This window comes from Bombus pascuorum, chromosome 10 (genome assembly GCF_905332965.1).
Source record: "Bombus pascuorum chromosome 10, iyBomPasc1.1, whole genome shotgun sequence".
In the NCBI taxonomy this organism is placed as follows: domain Eukaryota; kingdom Metazoa; phylum Arthropoda; class Insecta; order Hymenoptera; family Apidae; genus Bombus; species Bombus pascuorum.
In genome coordinates this window covers 9,600,513-9,623,132 of record NC_083497.1, presented here as the reverse complement: position 1 = coordinate 9,623,132, position 22,620 = coordinate 9,600,513, and the positions used below count along the sequence as shown (strand labels likewise).

The 22,620-nt window shown below is 36.0% G+C and overlaps 3 protein-coding genes across 11 annotated transcripts in view; 2 read left to right on the top strand and 1 right to left on the bottom strand.

Annotated features, from left to right (window-relative positions):
• LOC132911267 (5-hydroxytryptamine receptor-like) overlaps window positions 1-3,963 on the top strand; it is a 159,494-nt gene extending 155,531 nt beyond the window's left edge. For all 7 annotated transcript variants that reach the window (XM_060967803.1, XM_060967800.1, XM_060967799.1 and 4 more), the window contains one exon: window positions 568-3,963. In XM_060967803.1, the coding sequence (XP_060823786.1) occupies window positions 568-1,054 (487 nt within the window). In that variant the 3' untranslated portion in view covers window positions 1,055-3,963. The remainder of the gene's footprint in view (window positions 1-567) is intronic.
• Window positions 3,964-4,636: 673 nt separating this feature from the next.
• On the top strand, window positions 4,637-9,676 carry LOC132911250 (neprilysin-1-like). 3 transcript variants are annotated; one of them, XM_060967763.1, is made up of 18 exons: window positions 4,639-4,845; window positions 4,956-5,047; window positions 5,126-5,287; window positions 5,344-5,427; window positions 5,925-6,133; window positions 6,193-6,414; window positions 6,489-6,581; window positions 6,644-6,785; window positions 6,861-6,972; window positions 7,844-7,937; window positions 8,052-8,228; window positions 8,297-8,397; window positions 8,503-8,561; window positions 8,648-8,699; window positions 8,769-8,836; window positions 8,908-9,047; window positions 9,149-9,316; window positions 9,406-9,676. In XM_060967763.1, the coding sequence occupies exons 1-18, from the start codon at window positions 4,826-4,828 to the stop codon at window positions 9,586-9,588; spliced, it is 2,178 nt and encodes a 725-aa protein (XP_060823746.1). In that variant the 5' UTR covers window positions 4,639-4,825; the 3' UTR covers window positions 9,589-9,676. The 3 variants fall into 3 exon arrangements, with proteins under 3 accessions (XP_060823748.1, XP_060823746.1, XP_060823747.1); XM_060967764.1 differs by having other exon boundaries at window positions 4,640-4,845; window positions 4,945-5,047; XM_060967765.1 differs by lacking the exon at window positions 8,052-8,228 and having other exon boundaries at window positions 4,637-4,845.
• Window positions 9,677-18,571: 8,895 nt separating this feature from the next.
• Window positions 18,572-22,620, bottom strand: part of LOC132911287 (neuropeptide CCHamide-1 receptor-like) — a 41,863-nt gene continuing 37,814 nt past the window's right edge. Inside the window, exons 4-7 of the mRNA XM_060967850.1 lie at window positions 22,463-22,596; window positions 22,062-22,235; window positions 20,882-21,132; window positions 18,572-19,758 (exon numbers count right to left, since the gene is read on the bottom strand). Of these exons, the coding sequence (XP_060823833.1) occupies window positions 19,443-19,758; window positions 20,882-21,132; window positions 22,062-22,235; window positions 22,463-22,596 (875 nt within the window). The 3' untranslated portion in view covers window positions 18,572-19,442. The remainder of the gene's footprint in view (window positions 19,759-20,881; window positions 21,133-22,061; window positions 22,236-22,462; window positions 22,597-22,620) is intronic.

The window sequence follows — 22,620 nt, the reverse complement described above, 5'->3', positions numbered from 1 at the left end:
TAAATATTACTGTCAGAATTATAGTCTATCAATTTGAACGAATCTTATGCATTTTATGTAAGTATAGTCTGACAACCAAATGAATCGATAACTCTTTAAAAACAACAAAATTGCTCCATAACGTTTGACACTTGCAAATACCAATCCTTTTATTGCGCATTAACATTTAGCATCATTATTTAACTACACTTTATACTTTGCGACAGCTGCAACAGAGAATGAAATCCTATCAAATTCAAATAATCCACTTGATTTACAAATGTCATAGAATTACGGCCATTCGTAATTTTATAACTAGATTATGTATATTCTATCGCAAATAGCCAAATGTCCATATACTTTTAAGCAAACATAGAATATTTCTATCAAGCCAATACTGTAGAATCGATTTTAATTCTCATTCGATTAACACAGGCGTATTGCTAATTTTCTAATGAAATTTACGTTCTATGAAACACAATGAAACATCCCTGTGCTTTTGTCTGACAGTATAAAATATTTCTATCCACCTAAGGAGGTCAAAAATAATTTTAATTGCAGCTTGATTAAAACTGACGTACATTTCAGACCGAGGGAGGAGTCAACAGCGTTCACCATAACAAGATCCACGCCGGACCATTCGTCGATCTCGCCGGAGAAGTCGTCGTCGTACAACGGCGCGAATGCGACGCAGTCGACCACCGTCACACCGTCAACGGTATCAACGACAACGACCACCACGACGACCACCGTCACCAATCCTTCTAGCAGCCATTCGACCTCCTCGAGCAAGAGAACACGCGAAACGATCGAGTCGAAACGCGAGAGGAAAGCTGCGAAAACACTGGCGATAATCACCGGGGCGTTCGTCGCGTGTTGGTTGCCTTTCTTCTCGGTCGCGTTGCTTCGTGCCACGTGCGAGGCCTGCGAGCCACCGGAGCTAATAGCGAGTGTCTTCCTGTGGCTGGGCTACTTCAACAGCACCCTGAACCCTGTGATATACACGGTATTTTCACCAGAGTTCAGGCAAGCCTTCAAGAGGATGCTTTGCGGTGGTTCCAGGATAATTCGCTGACAGTGGATTTAAATTCGATGAAAAATGAAACGCGACAGGAGAATGAGCAGTGTGCGAGTGAGTGAAATTGAACAGATGTATGGATGAATGATGAACGATCATCTTGTACATAAAACAGTTATTATTAATTCCTTCCTCTCCTTTGGAATAGTTCAAGTGCTACGTTCAAATGCCGTATCATACTTAGGCAAACCTTAGAGATACCGTAGAGATTTGTCCCCTGAAAGATTCCGTTGGAACGACGAGTTTAACGGCCATTTGGATGCTGATCGAGGTTAACACTTTCGCTGCTATTGACGTATATTGTGTGTCGATTTAATTATCTAAGGATTAGCGATCCCGTTGACGCACATGGTACGTCGCTCTGATTATTTCACAGTACGAAGCTCTACTGGCGCAATTGTTGAGCTTTCGCGTGTTATATAATGACCTAAAAAGGCTAGAGGGAAGCGTGGAATAAAGAAATAATTGTTACTCCAGATGAGGAAAGACGCTTTCGATGAACAAAAATTTGCAGTTCCAGAAATGGGCAAGTAATATTTAAATATATAGCAGCGAATGTGTTCAAAATTTACACTTAGTCGACGTTGCCCGGAAAAGTTTCCCGTGCAACGACGCGATTTTTAGAAACTAAAAGACATTGTATGTGGCCGATTCGACGGCTGTTTCTATCGAAACGACTGTTTCTAATATAACGCTGCATCTTACGCGAAGAATCCCGTCTTTGAAATAGCTCTGTATTCCTCGGATATGTCTAACGATAAAATAAAGATACTTTATCTACTAACGTTTAATTAACGGCTGGAAGGACCGCCAAAATACTTTCGAACAGAATGGGGCGGATCAAAAGCGGAGAAACGAGAGAGCGATTGAAATCTCGGATTGGTGGATTACCAGTGACCCAGTTGACGCCTTTACGATAGTTCCGATCGATTATTTCAAGATTTCAATGAAGGCAACGTTGTTTGAATAGAATTGTCTAGTAACTTATGCTTTACGATTAACGTACGATGAAACAGGAAAATTTCATTCGATTTACTGTAATTCCTAGATCCACAGAAATTGCTGGTGATTTAATTAGACGATACGTCAACGATCTATTATACGATCGTATGTAAATTAGAACTATCGTATATTTACCGAGGCAGGTCGAGAGGAAAGGTGATTAAAATCGATTAATTTCTCCTGATTGCTCGAATCGTTCGAAATATTGGCGTCACGAATAACGTATACGCAACAACTATCGCGTACATATGTATAAACGTTCATTTTTTTCGTTGCTGCTCACAAAATCGTTCTGAGATCGTCTTAAAAAAAAAAAAAAAAAAAAAAAAAATGATATCGATTAAAGATAACATAGAGTTAGGTCATCGACGATGAAAATAGATGGTCGATTTCTCTTCATCAAAAAAGAAAAAAGAAGCAAAAAAAAAAAGGTATCGTAGTTTCCACTGATGTTCCATTGAATTCGTGAATCAGAACGACGCGTTAACGTCGTCCTCTTGTAAATACTATGGCGTTTCTATAGCAAATAATCTTCCTTCCCTAAGGTATTTAAATGAATCGGTGATAAAGAAAAAGGCGGCCAGGTCGATCAGCTTGCGCCAGCTAGTTCGCATCGTTGTTCTCGAGTAGCAGATGATCGAAATTTTGCGCTTCCGTGTCGCGTTCGATTGCTCACGATTTCGATTTGACGCGGGACACGTCGGAAGAGATCGTCTTCCACGCTCTGCTAATGTTCCACGATCGTGCATACAGATCTGAATCGTGTTTTCTTCGAAGAAGCAAACACTTTTTATAAGCTGCTTGATTTTTAAAAAATTTTTCATCGAATAATTGGTTCCTTCCTTCTTTCCAATTTCTTTGATATCGCAGTCGTAATTTTTAATAATTCACTGAAGCTTTAGCTTTAATCAAATTTTTTATTAAATGCCTCTTCCTTTCCTTCTGGATATTTTCATTCATATTTCGATCGATCGCGCTCTTTGTGTAATTCTTTGCACCTTTAATTTCATCCTTAATATGTTTAAACGTTTATGCGATTTTCCAATGAATAAGTTTTCCTTTCTTCCTGAATATTTGCGTTAATATTAAATTATAACATATATTCGTCTCGTTTTCTCCGTATGGTGATATAATAAAAACGGGACGAATCAATGTTTCCTTTGATTCTACATTCTATTCTTGATTTTTATAGTTCTCCGTCCTTTCAGTCTTTTATCGTAATTTTATAGCACAACGTTTTACCGAACACTTTTTCCTTCTCTGAATATTTATTATATTTCAATTGACTCTGCATCTGTTTATTTTAATTCCATGCACTCTTCGCTTTTCCCTTCCGTTTCAACGACGTAATTATTCTACTTATTTTTACATCATTTTTCTTTTATCAAGTTTCCGAAATCTTATATCCAGACACGTAAAGTGACAAGTTACGTGTTCGTAAATCGTCAGAAGATTGTATCAACGATCGTCCAATAACGCCTTACTATGTACGAATGCATACTCTATCTACTAGCGAGTTATATCAGCGTTCGGTGGTAGACACTTCGAACTCTGTAGAGCAATGCGAAGATCGAAATAAAATAAGAAACAGCGAGATGAACGAAGAAAACATATACTAAGCGACTGTAGTACAGAAATGTGTACTATTTGTCCAGCGATTTAATTAGCTTAAGATTGCGCCCTTTTTCGATGATGCAATATTAAAATAAACGAGGTCGAGGAGAAGTCCCATGGTGTTCGAATGTGGCGTAAAAACGTAGGAAACATACATACGTTTTAAAAAAGAGAGGCGAGGAAACACGAGACGAGAAACGAAAAAATACCAGAACGTTTACAACGATGCTTCGTATGTATATTATTTCTTTGCAATCACTGATGTAAATAAATGCAACAGTTTGAAAAACCGTTGGCTAAATCGTTCGGCTGACGTCAACTAGATATTCCGTTCTTTGCTTCCTATCAGCTTGTCCGCTTTCTTTCTTTCTCTCTCTCTCTCTTTCTCTTTTTTTGTTATTTTCTTAAAAAAGAAAGCTGTTTATCAACCGCGTTGTTGCATCGTGAGAAAACGAGAGAAAATTTCCACTCGGGCTTTATCAGAGGTTCTTGTTCGTCAACGTGAGAATTTTTGTTGATTTAACGAATGAATTGTTTGGCGGTTACCATGCTGTATTTCACCGTCGAACATACTGATGAGCGATAATTATTAGCGGCGACATATCGATCGAATAATATAACGGATGTTCCCTCTCGTAATTGGACAATATGTCTTTATTATTTTCGACGACAGTGGGACGTCACCAAAGCAAACAGAATCTGGTGAAACATTACAGTCGCGATATATGCAGAAATGTTCGAGTCACTGGCCAGGAAATACTGATACTATTATTCCTAATCAGCAATTCGCGATATTGACAATCGATGTTTCGTTTGAAAGCTGACAGAGGCGCTAAACGTTTTTGAAATATCTTTTTAGAGACAACCGATAGACAGAAATTAAATACGTTGTGTATGATTTGATTTTTTGATAATATGAGAAGAAATTATTTTCGAAATTTTGTCTGGCGAGTGTACAACGAATTGCACGGCGACAAATGTACGGGGAAATGTCGATGCAAAAATCATTCGAATGACCGATTAATAGAGATATCGTATAACGCCTCCGTGATATAAAATTATTATCGGCTATTTGGTTCTGTAATAAACGCTGGAAATTCAGATTCGATAATTAGTGTCGTCGTGAACATTAACGGTATTATTTCGCAGACGATGTTGCTTGAAATTTGCCTGTACGTGACAATTCAATTTATTTTCCTTTTTATTCAAATTATTTCATTTTAATTATACTATTACGACAATTATGTAGAATCAGACAAAATCATTCTCAGTTGTTATACAGATTCTCTTTGATAATTTTCATCGATGCAAGAGCGACCGACGTAACAAACGATGGACGTTCCGTGTGCTTAACTGAGGAGTGTAAAAAATTCGGTAAAGTTTTATTCAAAATAGAAAACAGCTGGGAGAAAATAATTAGGAAACGTTTTCTTTGACGATCGTATAAAACAGCTACGAGGATACTAACGAACATGAACGCATCCGCTGATCCCTGCATGGACTTCTATGAATATGCATGCGGCAACTGGCCAACGATACATTCGCTTCCACTTGGAGAGAATTCCTGGCAATTGCGAGCCATTTCTGACAGCGAGAACAAAAGAAGAATCGACGGTAAGTTTCACTCGTTTCGTAAATTCCCTTTGGGGATAACGAACAGAATTTTGCAGAAATGATGAAGATGGAATTGCGAGGCGACGAAATCACACCGGTAAAGCTTGCGAAACAATGGTACAAAACTTGTATGGACACAGGTAGTGATCTCATTAAATTACTAATCTATAAACGATTGGACACTACACGATAGACAATAATTAATTCGAAATTAGTACTGGAATTATTGGTGACTTAAATATAAAATACCAGAGAAATTCAAATGAAAGCTAATTGAAGAAACGCATAAAAAATACAAAATACATAAATGTTAACGTTTTGAAAATTTATGAAATTTCTATGGAAAAAATGGGAAATTATAAGACTTGTGAATCATAAAATTTCTATCCAAAGTAGAAATTGTTGTAAATTTTGTGAAGTTATAAAACATTTACAAGAAATTAAGATTTAATGAAAGTTATAATAATTATCCATAAAATTCCTATAAAAATGTAGACATCGCTAATTTCGACTGTTCTGGTACCTTTGCCTTGGTCTTATAGGATATTATACTTTAACGATTGGAAATGTTAAATTTCATTATAAAGAAATTATTCATGAAAATTTTATCGGTTCGATAATTTTCCACTGCTCGTAGAGGATATGAATAAGCGAGGTATGGAACCGATACTCTTCATATTGAATGAAATTGGTGGATGGCCGATAATAATAGGAAAAAACAAGTGGAACGACAGTGAACAGAAATGGCAGAATATCGACGATTATTATGCTCATTTGAGAGGATCTAATTTGTTGCATGATGTCCGAGTCACGGCGTATGGTGATACCAAAGAGGAGACTGTGGTTGTGAGTAATCGATTCTATTCGCACGTAACAATTTTGGAAATTCCTTCAAACATTTCTAGTTAGACGTACCCAACATGCCACCGTATTCGTGGATGCTCGAAGAATTTTTCGCAGCTGATAACGAGACACTTACAATCACTGATAAAAGAGATTGTAGTTATTGGAAGTACATTGTGAAGATAATTTCGAAAATAGCTGAGGCTGGAGGATTTAATACAACAAGGAGCCAGTTAGAAGAGGAAATAGAAGATATATTTAATTTCGAATGGAAATTGTTGAAGGTTTCATTAATTTAAAAAATAGTTGCTTTACTATGGACTCTGTCACCGACTAAAATTATAATAACAATTTACAGATAAGTAGTATGGTAAATGATTATGTAAATATGACTGTGGCAGGCTTCCAAAAATGGTACGATAATTTAAAGCCACGTACACAGAAATCTATGGTAAATATTTTATTTTTAATGGTTTTCAGTAAGTCGTTAATTGACAAAAGTATCTCTTACAGGTAAATTGGATAGGCAAGATAATGGACATTTTTTATGAGTCGGGTATCGATATCTCTGAAGACACGATGTTAAAAGTAACCTCACCTGATTACTACGAGAAATTAATTCCCTTACTCGATGATACTCCAAGCAAAACCATAGGTAAAATCATAATGATTTAAGACGAATATAATTGTTCACAATACTTGTTCAATGCACTTATTATTTGTCAAACAGTGAATTATCTTCATTGGAGCTTCGTTTCATCGATGATCACAGAGACTACCGACGAAATGAGAGAATTGGATGAGAAAATGACTGGAAATGATTCAAACGAGCAACAAAACAGGTTCGTATAACAGATTATAGAACTTTTATAAAATAGAATCAACATAGAAGATAATGTAGAGTTTAAGTATTGATCGAAATGAATTGCAATTGACTTATGCTGAATAGACTACGAATGTTTATAAATTTGTGTGAAATTTAATTCTTTCAAGAGCAAATCTTTTTTAGCTTGTAAGAGAAACTAATTTTTGTTAATTATTAATAATAGATATACATCTATTCGGATGGTTTTGTTTTATAGAAAAAAAGAAATTTTAATGGACGTAATACATTAAAAGTTGAGAGTAGTTTCACTCCAAATTTATTTATCATATTAAATATATTAATTAATAATTTACTAAAGTATACGTAGCGTGGAAAGATTAAAAGTTCAGGAATGCACGGAACGTACATAATGTACGCTGATGTATAAAATAAACACGGTGCAGTGCTCTTTATAATATTCCGCGAGTGAAACAAACTTCTCTCTACGTTCTTTAATTATAATTTTTCTACGTTTTTTATAGGAATTTCATAACTGAAAAACTTCTAAATTCGGAATTTTTCATAGAAATTTTGTAATTTACAAATTTACAAATTCCCCATTTCTTGTATGAATTTCAACAACTTGTTTCTTCGATTGTACGAAGTTGCATAAGCGTTCGTAGTCCAACGACATGGAATCTAGAAAGCACTAAATAATCAGAAAACATCTCGCGTTAAATTTGAAGCATCTGTGGAAAGTAGAGCAGCGACTCGAGTAAAATACGAATATGGCGCAATTAAGATTATGACGTGCACGTATGTAGCGGCACGTGGCGGTGATTTAATTTAAATTAGCCGTTCGAATTACCTGGTTGCGGGTGGCGCGATTATTTTCGAATTATTCGTAGGTCGGACTGGTGCATCAAGAAGATGGAATTAACGAAAGTCATAGCGCACATGGAATACGCAAGAAGATATTTCTCCGACGACATGATAGAAACGGTAAAATTCTCGTACCATTTATATGGTCAGAATAAGGGTGCAAATTAAGAATTATGTAAGTTAGACCGACAGATTAAATTATACAGATAAGACTTTTGTTTTCTGATAAACCAGGCATTGAATGCGTTGGATGACATAGAAGAGGAAATGAAGAAAGAAATTAAAGAATCGAATTGGGCGAACAAGGAGATAAAAGATTTGGCTTTGAGAAGAATTAAGTTTATAAAAAAAAATATTGGTTACCCGGATTGGTATAATAACGCTACTATCATGGAAAATTATTCTGCAAATGTTTGTCAATCTTTTATTTATAATAATCTTGAGAATAGAAAGTTTCATGGTTTAACTTTAATTTACAGCTTACAATGGGAACGAGGTATTTTGAAAATGCATTGGAGGTTCAGAGATATTATAAATTAAAGGAATTGCGTCTTTTGAAGCATAAAGATATAGCGGAACCGTAAATATTCGTATTTAAAATTAATTTAATCTGAACTTATAATTTACATTAATTATATACTGCTATGATCTAATGCTTAGCATTTATTTGTCTTTTTATTTATAGATGGATTATCGATCCTTTGACTCTCAATGCAATTTATTTGAGCCAGTCGAATTCGATTAGTAAGTACTATTTATTTTGCTATATGTATATATTAAACACACGTAATATATCAAGCCTCTAAGGTTTGATTTTTCTAATTTTACAGCTGTACCCTTGGCAAATTTACAGGAACCATTTTTCAGCAGAAATCAACCAAAGTACGTCAAATTTCCCTTTAAATTCTCATTCGGTCACTGAATCTTTAATTACGATATCTTTTCCTTCAGTACGATTAATTACGCGTTGACTGGGTTTTTATTAGCTCACGAATTGCATCATCCATTCGACGAGCTAAGTAAGTAGCTCTATTTCGTCAAAATTTATATCATTTTTATGACTGTTTTATTAACTTACAGATATTTTCAGGGCGTCTTTTCAATGAACGCGGCGAGGAAATAAACTGGCCAGATGAAATGACGAAGCAATACTATAAAAGTGCCCAGTGTTTCGTTGATCAGTACGATAATTATACTTTAGATGGGACATCTTCTGGTCCAAGAGTCAAGGTAATAATTTATCTCATTCACGACGGTATCATTGCGATAAATATTTATCAAGAATTGTATAATCAAACATAAATATTATTGATATGTCAATTATTGAACAGAATTATGGCAATCAGACTTTCGACGAAAATATGCCAGATACCATGGGATTAAAAACTGTGTTTAAAGCGTACAAACGAAGAGAAATAATAAATGGCAAACCAGAATCAACACTGCCCGGCTTGGAAATGTTCAACAATGATCAAATTTTCTTTCTATCGTCTGCCAATGTACGCATTTTAATAAAAAATAAAACCTTTCTACGGTGTATTTTATGTTTTAGTTTGCTTTCATTTGATTTTTCTTCTTTTTCTTTAAGTTATGGTGTGAAACCAGAGATTCCCAAACGTTAGTCACAGATGCCAAATTAGACATACATAGTATTGGACGATTAAGATGCATAGGGGCTCTTTCGAACAATGAGGATTTCACAGCTACATTTTCCTGTCCTTTGGGCAGCCCTATGAGTCCTAAGAAGAAGTGTAACATATGGAAGATATAGTAGGTACATTTCAATTAAATGTTCAATTTAATCATTCGATTCAATTTAACATACTATTGCAGCAATAAAATAGAGAAATGAAACGAAGTGAAAAGTGTGCTTCTATTTTCATCTTTGTGTTCTCAAATCGGATGTTAATTATATGTTATCGGACGTAGATAGTGCGATAGATACAACTATTACAAATCTTATATAATCTTATACTAATATAATACGATGGTAACGCTAAAAATTGATAACGCAATGGAAATAGTAACGCACGAGAGACTTCGTAACGAAAAAATAAAGGCGCGAGACCCACTGATGATATTCGTAGTTGAAAAGAGTTTGGCCTATGCGGAGGTGTAACTTTCCCTTTGATGGCTGTTGGTATCAAAAGTGAGAACAAGGCGCGCATTCTCATACCTCGAGTTTCGAATACGGAGCAGCGATAGATACAAAAATTCTAATAATTGTATCGGTAAAACAGCGAAACATCGGTAGTCGGACGACACAAATGTCACAAATGTCACACATATTCTGTATCTTGTCGGTAAGACTATCAGTGATGACTGTGATAATTCGTAGAAAACGCAAGAAATACTGCTTTTTTGACAGGTATTTCGTAATCTGAAACGCAAAGTTCCATTTAATGTCACGTCCTTAATCAATTTTCTTAGTCCATGGTATATCCCATCTGCGTTATCGATTTAGAAATTTCCTTTTTACCATCAGCCAATACGACGCTTTCCCGAAAAATTTTTTAAAGCGAATTTTTCAGGAACCGGTGGAGATTTTTGGATAAAATGTGGTGATTTGTATCGGGAGAATATCTATGAGTGGTATTTTTACCACTGATAAGATTTTATGATTCTATTAAGAGAACAAGGCGTGAATGATGGTTCGGACTTTTATTAAGATTGTTTAACTAAAACGAGAGCGTATTTCAATAACACATTAAGCGAAGAGGATAGAGTTGGTAGGTTTAGCTTGCAAGTCAGTGTCCGACAGAACAGGGATGATATCTAGGCTTTCGCTTTCACCGACGCTCGGTTTCCTGAAGAATAGCTCCCTCAATAACGTTCCCTCTGTGGTAGGTTCGTCCAGGTCATTTTTACCCTTGATACGTACATTTTGCGGACAACACGAGATGGTCTCCTTATCGGATTCCTCCTGGATGCCGCTGTCGAGATGACATTGCGGTAAAATTCGAAATTAAAATCCTTTTAAATGAAATAAAAGTGATCGTGTGAATACACATAATGTTCGAAAATATAAAAAATATTTAAAATAGAGTACTAATTATAACATTCGAAAAGCAGAATAATTCTCTATGTAGATTGCAATCCTTCTCTTAATAAATAAAACATTATATTGTAAAAAAGTTTGGCTGATAAATCAGTCCTACATTGTAAAAGTATATAAAAACGGCTAGCGTGAAGTGCAAGACTCTGGTGAAAAAAATGAATATCTCGTTGAAGAAAGTATACGAGTATTATGTCTGTGATTTATCTTTTACCACACTACTTGAGAGTAAAGTTCATTTTCTTCCTACAATCTCCTATATAAACATACTTTATAGAAACCACTATTTTTCTTCGCCAAGAGGAAAAAATGAAACTTTGCTGGATTTCTCTTATTTATGCCGTACAATAAAATCCATCCTATAGTTTTCCTATAGTTCATAGTGTTTTCTTACGAAGTAATCTCGATGTCCACGGTTTGACAAGCCTGATGAACCTTCCTCGCGTTATCTTTGCACCGTTCCAATCTCTTCGCCTCGAGTAGTTCTCTTGTTCTTTGAGATTCGCTCTTCAGAGCATCGGTTTCTCCCTGTTGCTCGGCCAGGGCATTCTGCAATTGCGATTTCTCCCTCACCAGATCTTTGACAGTCTGCGTGAGCTCCAGGAATTGTTTTTCTTGGGTGGCGATCTGTCGCGTCAACAGCTCCAAGATATGTGAAATTCGAGTCTTCAACTCCTTCGCCTCGCCTCGTGCTTCGTTCAACTAATAAAAGACCATGAAACGCGATATCAGATTGAACTCTTCTTGATCTCTCGGTTTTAACTGTTAAGCTGCAGTTACGACACGGGATATTGTTATTTTGAGGAGTTTTAGAAACTTTACGACTTGATCTTTATGCTCGTGGAAAATAGAAGTTCGTCTCTACGTTACATTTCGCGTTACTTTGCAAACTGTGTAACATTTCTTGTCAATAAAATAAGAAAAGTGTATTCCTAGACTTTGTGATACGTCTCGCTAACGAAAAAATGAGCCAGCGAATAAAAGCACTAGTTGATGTAACTTTCCATCGATCGATCAACGACGCATTCCGGTTTTCCTTTCCTTCCAATTACTAAGATCACGTAGATGCTACTGGCACAATTAATGTTTGATTGAAAATCGAGACCCAAGTACAATTTCTTGTTGTCTACTTTATTTCCATAAAATGCAAGCTTAATTCAAGTTATCTATATACACTATGCTTAGATGCAGATTGGAGAGATAGATCGTTCTAATTAAACAACCTGTCACAAGCACTTAACTCAGTGTCTCAATACATTGGCAATCTGTGAACGCGTGTAGTTGCCTCTTGCACTCCCAACTTGCTGACTTTCGTGGCATCTCCATGAGCGTGATACTCATTGAACTATCAGAGACAGACTGAGTTAAGTTGCTCAAGGAGGTAAAACTATCACCGATCCGCCAATTGAGCCAACACCAAATAGTTTGCCTTCTAAATATTTACATTTTTAAAATGCTAAAAGAGAATATTCGACATGTAAGAATGTAAATCGATTGAAAATTATTGCAAATGGAATGTTAACGGTACCTTCAGGTAGCAAACGTGAAAATTTCACTACCAAAACCAAACGATTATCGTATCAACCTCTGCTACTAAGCTTCTACTTTCCATTCATTTCTTTTTTTTTTTTTCATTTCAATCAACGAAAGACCAACACAGAATACGCCACGCGGAATATATCGATCCTCGACAGATCGTCGAAGTTAAACTGCATCGCACACGATTCCGGAACAATTTCAGTTGGATAAAGCAAAATCAATCTAGGGACTCCCGTGTACTGTTGGCCTGATGGCTCAAAGTTCAGTTGAAACTATGGCCCACGGTTAATGAAGAAAGTGAATCGATGCTTCTGTATCTTAACTCGCGGAACATGATCCTTTTGCACAAGTTTTCCGAATCCATTACATTATATCGCGTCGATACACCGCAGGTAGACTCATAAAGCTATATGTATAGCAAACGAAGAAGAACTTTGATTTAAAGTTACTTGACCAACTGCAAATCAAGATCGGAACTCTAATCCATAGCTAAACCCTATTTTCGCGGGAAAACCATATATCTCAGTTCTTATCAGACACATATTACCCTACATGGGTAAAACTTACACACCACATCCCTGTTTAGCACAATCGACTTTTTTGCTTGTTCTTCCCCTTGGCTCCTTATTTTTTAGCCTTGGATTTTCTCTCATTAGAGAGCAAAACCTTTCACAGTGTGATACAGGGGTGACTTGGATAAATTATAGAAATCATAGTGGTGTAAGTGAGTTCGTATCTTTCATAGAATAATGTTTCGCGATTATTAATATAAGAAGTTCATTATACCTTTTAACGTATCACGGCAGAGTGTAAAATTATATCTTAATTAAGTATGGAACTGAAGGAATACTTGTAAGAAATGAAATAAGCGATTAAATTAATATTCTCAGTATCTTCGCTTCTTAATTAAGTATGAAATTGAGGGAATACTTGTAAGAAATGAAATAAGCGATTAAATTCATATTCTCAGTATCTTCGCTTCTTAATTAAGTATGAAACCGGGGGAATACTTGTAAGAAATGAAATAAATGTTTAAATTCATATTCTCAGTGTCTTCACTTATATCATTATGGTTTTACAATTCACCATATAGTATTAAAAATTTCATATCCTAAGACATTCACTATGATTAAAATATAACTACCTACGCGTTGAGTTTCACTACTTTCTTTCGTCAGAAATGTCTTCAGTATACCCGATGATTTTTGTTCCAATAAACCGGCCACTACTTTATTTGTCTCCCTAATCGTAAGATATTTTTTCGTAGCGTACGTAAACTAGAGGGCAAGGGTCCCTACGAATATATCTACCATAAATTCATAGGTGATTCTTTCATCAAGTTTCCCGAGTCGCTCATTCTGAATTTTTCATCGCTCGAGTACATTACGAAGGAATTAAACCTTTTTCCTTTATCATTAAACGTCATTATAAATTTGTAATATCAAAATAAGTAAAAAATAAAGGAAGAGAATGAGAAAAAGGAAAAAGGGAAAGGGACAGGAAAAACAGAAATTCAATAATAATTGGCGTTACTTGGAATTCTAATTGCTCCTTCTCGGTTTCGCGGCGGTCAAGAGATTTCTTGTACTGCAGCCTCATTGCTTCCTTCTCGGATTCGCTCACTGTCAGCTCGGACTTGGCATCGCGCATTTCTTTGGTGCATCTGCATGAAAACTCACCTATCTCTCGCGGAATATTGAAACACCGCGGGGAATCGCGAAAATTTACACGCGTAACTTAAGCGTGAAACGCGTCTCAACTCAGATCGATTTACTTCACCGCGGCAAACGAGAGAGAACTCGGTCTTTTCCCATTTTGTACGTGTGAAGTTACGAGATCGCGTGTTAAATTCTCGTAAAATTCTCTCTCTTTAATTCGCCCCGTGTTAATTACGTAATTCTCAATTGCTAACTTTTATTTTCACGCACGGCGGAATTTCCACGACGTAACTGCTATAATTATTATTTGGCAAATAAGGTAAGGCTATCCGAGTCCAGTTAAATAAATAGTTTGCCTTGTAATTCGCCAAATCCGATTACGAACAATTTTTAAACAATTCACATTTGCAACCAGACTATTAAACTTGCTCGTGAGAAAACTGTGAAATATAATATATTCATCGAAAAGAAAAAAGTTTCTACAACTATATTTATCACTTTTCATATATATATGTATTTTCTTTTTTTGATATTTTTTCCTGTTAGACCTAAGCGTACACGATATTTTCTCATTTCTTCGTTACTGCAAACGCTATTTATAAGGACTAATAGTGATTCATAGCGAACAATAAGCTTGATTATTCTGTGTAAAGTTGGAGATTAAATTTTAAAAGATCGAAGCTTAGGTGACTCAGATAACTCCACCTTCCTAGTTTTTGTTTTTACAAGCAAAAAGCAACGGAGCCACTATAATCGTCATTATCTTAATTAAGATCTCAGTATCCAACTCGTAGTACGCAGATTGTTACAGAAAAATCTCGACTAATCACTGATGCAGGTCCAACGTGCGCGATCGTTCCCAAGGGTTATCTTCGAACACCCAACACGAATTACACGGTCAAACTTTTAATAGCCATCGCTGACTCTCTAATCAGTTCTCGTGATAAATCTCTCAGTTACTGTCCAACTGGTATTACCAACTGTAGGAAGTAATCGCGCACGCTGTAATTTATTCGCACTGTATATCTTGAGGATCGATGAAAGAGCGAAACGAACGCGACAGAAACGAAGAAATGAAAATAGGGTGACAAAGTGTTTGAATGATCCTACGATAAAGATTTATTCGTCGCGGCAATCGATGTTTGTTTAAACTTCGAGTTAACTAATATCGGTCGAGCAAGAACTGAAGCGGAAATAAATTTCACGGCTTAGGATATAAAAGACAAAATAAATGGTAACATGTCGGTTTCCTTACTGATGGCGGATGCGTGGCGATATAAAGTGGCTGAGAAGGGAATTGAGATTAATTCTGCAGTTTCTGTAGATACCCACAGATATCATCTTTTATCTACTCTGTGAGATTAATAAATTGGTAGTTCACAGATTCTAGTGGATTTTAGCGTTACGTTAGCTACTAAGCCAATAATAAAATAAATACCAATTTATTTCAATGTGTTAATTCATAATATCAACGACAGGGTATTTTGGATCTACTATTTACAATAAATCAGATTTTTGTTGATTGATAATATAGAATATATATATACAGCGAGAGACACCTAAGAGTTTAAGGTGAAATATTTTCCATACTATTAATTGCATGGGAAAATGTTTTGGATTAAAATTGAATGGCTTCAAGGGGACGTTATTAGCTTCTTTGTAGGTGGGTGCATAAAATCATGTGGAGATCAACTTTGTTTTTTTTAATCGAATTATATCTCTTTTTAATACGTTAATCGATGCAGCTGGAGATTTTTTATAGAAACTTACAAACCTACTTATGTCAGAAAATTATTCTTTTACTAGATACTTTAATTTTTAATTCGTAAAACAAAGTATGAAGGACAAGAAAAGCAAATACAGTAGCAGTTCCTTGTTTATCATAAAATAAGTTTTACAAACTGAAAGTTAAAATATCTGCTGAACTAATAGTTTGTTGACATAAGTAAGTTAATAATTTTCTCTTGAGAATCTACAGATGCATCTACTCGACTTATATTTGAAACATTTTCCGAGATAATTAACAGTATCAAGAATATCTCAGTTTAAACTCTTAGTTGACTCATACTGTGTATATACGTTATACCTCATTACAAAATTTTCTACGCAAAATCAGTTCCTTAATTCCTCTTACTGAGGTTGGTTTACTTTGTTGGTCTTTTTTATTTTATTCTTCTTACTTGTTTTAATGTTTATAAACGGGGGTGTAATAAATAAATTCTCGAAGCTTCTTACTTCATATCGATTAAAGATTAAAATTACCAAAATTCCCTGGACCGTACCATAACGTGTTTTATGAAAAATTGAGGAATAAAGTATTTGGAGAAATTGAAGGGTGAAGCTTGAACAAAAATTGGAAAAGAAGTAAATGTCGTGGCTGGGGTATAAGAGGATGATAATGAAAATGAATGGAAACACTTCTTCTTGTATTAATTACGGATGTATGGCGACACAAAGTGGCCGAAGAGGAAATTTACTTAATTAACTGCTTAACCAGCAAAGCTATCCTTCTCCTGTCAGCGGGACAGAGATCTTGAATGTGAGGGAACGAGGCCGCGTCGCCATCCGCGTCTGCGGTCTCACCTCTGCATTTCCAGCAGAATTCCTCGTCAGCTTTCACCTCCTCGCTCTCTGTCGAGATCGTTTGTCTGCTCGAAGATTAAACAGTCACAACGGTTCCCTTTATTAACGGTAGAAATGGACGCCACGTTGCTAGAGCTCGATGCAAGGAACATCTCTGATACACGAATTTCCCTCGGCTTTAACGCCGAACGAATGCAAATATTCCACACGGATGCGAAATCCAAACTACGTGCGCGACATAGAATTTAATTTTCATCGACAATTTCGAGCATGTCTCACGAGGTAACTAATGTCGTTTATAACTTTGTCACGTTAAAGACGTACAAATCTATTACGTAGAAACACAAGACACAAAGAATTTTAGAACAGTATAGAATATTTCGACAATTCAAGTAATATTAGGTTTGCAAAGCGAATTTTTCAAGAAGCAAAAGTACTTTTATCGATTCTAAGATCGACAGCGGAAGCAAAATTAATTTACGACGCAATCGATAGGTGAAATATATCATATTTATAATAAAGACATTAGTTAACGAAGCTTTCGTCGCTAATAATATTTGTACTGATCCATATGCTAAATTCCAATTTACATAATCCGTGATTTTTCCGTATCGTAGCATTTATGGGATTACGTGTTTTATTACTTAATTTGATAAATTTATAGCTATTTTGTCGATAACAGTATACAATACGTAAGGGGATTTTGAGCTGTAATAAAAATTTAGAATGCAATTGTCTTAAATTTTTCCTCGGAAATCTTTTAATTTTTATACAAAAAGAAACAAACACTTCTGAGTATTCGACGAAGAGAAATCACGTTTATCCCTTGCAGCTATACTTGGGGAATTTTTGATGAATGCAAAGTTCGTTCATTCATTGTGTTTCCGCTTCTAACTCCTTCACGAGGACAGAATTCATTCATCCTACTTTCACTACTAAACTTTTCCCGAGGAAACAATTCATTTATCGTAGTTCCTCTTGCAGATTCTATATTGCTCAAAAATTCAGAACTAGAACTGCCACGAATAAAGGACATAAGGTGTAATTTACCGTCGCATCGTGCAAACAATGGCCTGATTACGCTAATGTAATGAGCACGGTTGGATCGGTCTTTAACCTAGTTACGTATTAACGGAAGATTGAAATTAGCTCGATTCGGTTACGGACCTTTGTCGTCGCGATGCATATACTCGTTCTCCTGATACATGCGTAGAGTACGTTGATGGAGTCTGGCCAGTCTGCACAGAGGAATTCGCAAAATCGATCCGTTAAATCTGTCTGTCGTTCTTCAAATACGGCGAAGCATCGGGAACGAGCAACGAAAAATACGAAAGAAACAAAGAAACGAGAGGGAAAGTGAAATGGACGTGTTGTACCTCTTGCTCCATCTAATATAAGAATTCATAAGTGTGCCATCGTCGTAATCGTTTGAATACATCACTGTCGGACATTTCTCTCCGCTTGCAAGACGATTGTGCAATGGGAAAGTGATTACGACACGGAAAGTCAGAAGTCTCTACGACTTTCGAAGTCGATTCTTGCGCCGAGCGTGCAGCGACGACAAATCCTGGGAGAAAACGATTCGTTTCTGTCCAGAGAGCAATCGATGCCCGTTGCTGCCCCCAATGCCCTGAAGTTAGATTTATATTGAGTTTTAAACGACACTTTGTGCAGGAACGACAGTAACGCGCGAGTATTTCCTCGATCGTCCTGTACTGTCCGCGATCAAATATCAAATTGTCGATGAAACGAGACGAAAGCACGAGATATCGGATGAAGCTGGATACGTGGGTCTTCAAATCAAATTAATGGGTCGATCGTTTTTTATTTCGTTTTCATTTCGTTTCATTTTTCCTCGCTTTGTAAACGTTGGGAAGGAAAATAGAAAAACGACGCAGGTTAGGTAATAACGTCGACGATTACTTGTCAGAATTTTATTCATAAAATCGGTGCTCTCTAAACGTACAACTGTCGCAGTCTTTGTGCCTGCAAATCATACTTTCACACGAGTTCACAGAATAATTGTCTAGCGCTATAGTTTCGACGATATCGGTGCATTCGAGGGACAAGATATTGGACGAAGATTTACAGGAAATGACAGATGCGTTAGATATGGACGATCGCTACTTCTCTCTCTTTCTCTCAGAAATTGAAGCTAAAGCTTAAGACTTTAAGAACGTGGGAGAAAAATATGATAAGTCCATTTTTGATGTTTTCGTGCCGCTTATAGTTAGTGGCTACAAGGATTTCTTAAATATGAAATCTTCAAAGGAAGGAAATAATTTGATAGATTCAAAGATTTTTTAGCCTTTGGGGAACTTACGATGTCACGCAGTTTGGTCGATTTGACCCATTAAGAACCAACGTTGAATTCCATAAAATTCATTCTGTGATCGCAAAAAGGAACTGCAAGCATTTGTTTCATATTTATGGGTGCAATAAATAACAACGAAAAAGGTATCAAGGAAATTCTTAGAGTTCCCCTTCACAGCCATAATATTAAGAAAGGAAATTCAATAAATAAATTGATCGACAGCGACAGCAAATATTGCTTCTTAATGGATTAATCCCAGAGCTAAATGAAGAGCTAGTCTCGACATCCAATTTCTAACAATGTACCGAATTTCAAAATTATTCTTCAGAAAAATGTGAGAAATGAGACTTAATATATCTTTCGCCTGTGGTCTTGGCTTAAGAGTTATTGGACCATCGACACGAATAGTGTTTCCTAAATGAAAAGAATACACACAGGCGTGGTGATCATTGGTTGCCGAAAAATCGCTGAACTATTCAGTCCTCGCAGTTTAACGAACATTCGCGGATGTTCGATTGCTCCGTCGTGGAATTTTGCTGGCTTTTCAGTCCATCCTCGATACCGTTAGGACACGCGGTTAGGCTAATGGTCGTCTCCTGTTCCTTGATCGGGCCACTGGTCCTGGTGTCGTTTCCAAAGATGGACATGTGCATGGTGCTTCGTTGTCCGCGTCGAGAATCGTACCTTTTGGAGCTTATCAACGAGAAACTTTGACCTCGTGCCCGCGAGCTCAAGTCCGATGAACAACGACGTCGTCTGCGGATCCTTCTCGGCACGCAACACAGTAGATACCTGCAACGAAGTTTGTTACACTTTAACGACTTTAGTCTGTTAGTTGGCTGCAATAATGTTAGCCCCTTAAAGTTAACAAGAAAAAGACGAAATACTCGTCTACTTTTGCTTGCTCGTTAGGTTGTACTAATTCATTCATGAGGGTTTTTCCGAATAATAAATTTTGGAACATATTGAGAGATGAAAGTATGCAAATTATTGTTAAAAACTAAACATCTACCTCTATCTTCGTTTCCCCTTATTTTCTAATTATGAACATCTATTTAAAAAATAATAGAAATAATAAAATATATTATTATTATGTCTTTTAACAAATGATTTAAATTGATACTCGAAAAATTTCATAAAATATCAATTTCATATAATTGCATATAAATTCCTAATAACGGAATTTCATATAATTTCATAAAAATTCATGAAAACAAAATTTCAGATAATTTAGTAAGAAATTTCCATCTTCTATAATTTCAGATAAAATCCAATTTTCTATAATTTAATAACAAGTTAGTAAGTGCTGCTTTTTATTTATTAATGTATCGTTAACTTCTGATCAAATTATTGGCACATCGAATTGGGAAAAATAAGTTTGAGAAATATATATGATTGAACGTTCAATCGAAAATTGGATAGGTTCGGAGTATCGCTATAAACGAGATAATCCGATAGTATATCCGAAACCATATCTCAATCTGGCAATAAATATTCATGACAACGAGCGATTCGTTTTATAATTTTTCACGAGTTGAGCCAGGATTGATTTTTAAAGAGGAGCGTAAAATACGTAACGAATTAATGGTGGTTGCATATAGTGATTAATTGACGTGAAACGTCATTGATTATCCTGTGTTAATCGACCAATTTTTATCGGATTCTTGACAATTTATGGAAATAGGTTGGATCTGTTCGTGATCATGCGCCAGGTGTCAAATTTTTTTCCTAGTTTCTTTTCCAATATTTTATACCGAAAGAACGATAATTCCTTGCGAAGCGAGAATAATATTATTCGAAATAATGGGAACTGATTTTTTGTACATTTTGATAAAGCACCGTTGTGAAACAAAAAATGAATCGATCGTATATTTCTTAAATTGTAGAATAATATTTTTACCAATGCAGAAAATACCTGTCGAAATATTTTCTAAACGTGCTGCTCACGCAGTACAATGCGATGGGATTAATACAGCTATTGGTAAATGCCAGGCAGAAGCTAAGAATCCGGAAATAATGCCAAAATGTGTTGTAATCCTGTTGGGCGGTTGGGTGGATGTAAAACCATAGCATAAACACGTGTTGCGGGAAGAAGCATACTGCGAAAACGATCACGAACGCCATCACCATTTTCGCCACCTTTTTACGAGCTTTCACCTGCTTCAGCTGTAATCAAACGAGTTTCAAAGTGATACAAAATATATTGCTCGTGTATTTCAAAAGTGACGAAACGCAAAAAACTTTTATAGAAGGCGTAAGAAATTATTTCGAAGTTTACGAGACATTATTTATTAGACAAATAATTTTAGCAAGTAGAATAAACTCTAAGAAAGAAATTTACTGCATAAAAATGATCATATTAATATATTCGATGGAATATTATTTTTGTAATTTCTCGTAACGTTTTTCCAATATGGAAATTAATTGTTTCTAATTGTGACACTTCTGAAATTCGAGTACGATATTATTAAAGAATGTAATGTGGCCCCTTCTTTTATATTCTTTCTCGTTGAATAAATTTTTTTCATAATCGAAAACTTTGCGTCTGGACTTTGCTAGAACTTTACTGGATTGAGTAAATATTTCTTGGCAACTTTAGACGAGTCCCCTGGCTGCGTATTAAGCTCTAAGTTCGTGAAACGCGAAGATTGACGATAGGAATCAATGAAGTTCGGCCTGTGTTCACAGCCGAGTTGATATTTATCGAGTTTAATAAAACTTCTAGCTGTTGTACTGAATGTCATATGTAAATTAAAGTGTGTCGCTTATCTCTGAAATATTTGAGGAGGTGTATGTTTGAATATTTTTGTCCTCAGTTGAGCATGAAAACTTTGAAAGAAGATAACTTCGATCACTTTCACCTCCCCGTGTTTTCTGACGATTTGTCTTTTTTTTTTATATAGCTTTCTTATTACATTTTGTTCATTGGGTGGTATATTTCAACGTTTTGCGTAAATCGTGGAGTTCATCTCGAAAACTACCGTTGCAAATTTTTGTCTCTTTGCAGTTAAACTATGAGCTCTTCGACCTTTCATTTCCAAACATAAGAGATGGTCACTTTTATCGCCCACCTTTAAAACTTTTTTTCCACTTACCTGACACTGCATTTCGCCAGGAATATTCCTAGTACTGTGAATCAAATGTCTGGCCATAAGAATGTAGAAGAAAGCAATAATACTAAGCGGCACAGCGTAGTATATGAAGAACCGACAGACCAAAATCGTCTTGGGGTAATTGGGTCCAAATTCCGCAGGATACGGGTAGCAGGCCTTTAAATTGAACACCATATAATGTACTAATGTAAAAATCTTCCCTCGAGTCGATCAGATGGGTGTAAATAATTTTGACGATACAGTGGAACAGCAGTCGTCTGATGATACCGAGCAAGGGAAATTGGAAAGGAATAAATGGATGGCGAGAAAAATCGTGTTCGTCGATCGATCGTTGAAGCATGAACGATAAAATTAATTATCTCATGGATGCTAATCGAACTCACTTGAAAGGTTACGTTGGTGTTCACTTTGAAAACCCTGATGTAGGAGAAGGAACTGGGGATGGCGCACATAATGGCTAATACCCAAATCAAGGAAGCGACGATCACCGTGAAACGCGTTGCTCGTCTTCCTGTACCTTGAACAGTAAAAGTCGGAAATG

Excerpts from the sequence above, each read along its gene's own strand:
- LOC132911250 (XM_060967763.1), top strand. The coding sequence starts at position 4,826 with ATGTTGCTTGAAATTTGCCT. Across the intron at positions 5,048-5,125 it reads TGAGGAGTGTAAAAAATTCG|CTACGAGGATACTAACGAAC; the intron begins GTAAAGTTTTAT and ends CGTATAAAACAG. Across the intron at positions 9,317-9,405 it reads TCTTTCTATCGTCTGCCAAT|TTATGGTGTGAAACCAGAGA; the intron begins GTACGCATTTTA and ends TTTTTCTTTAAG.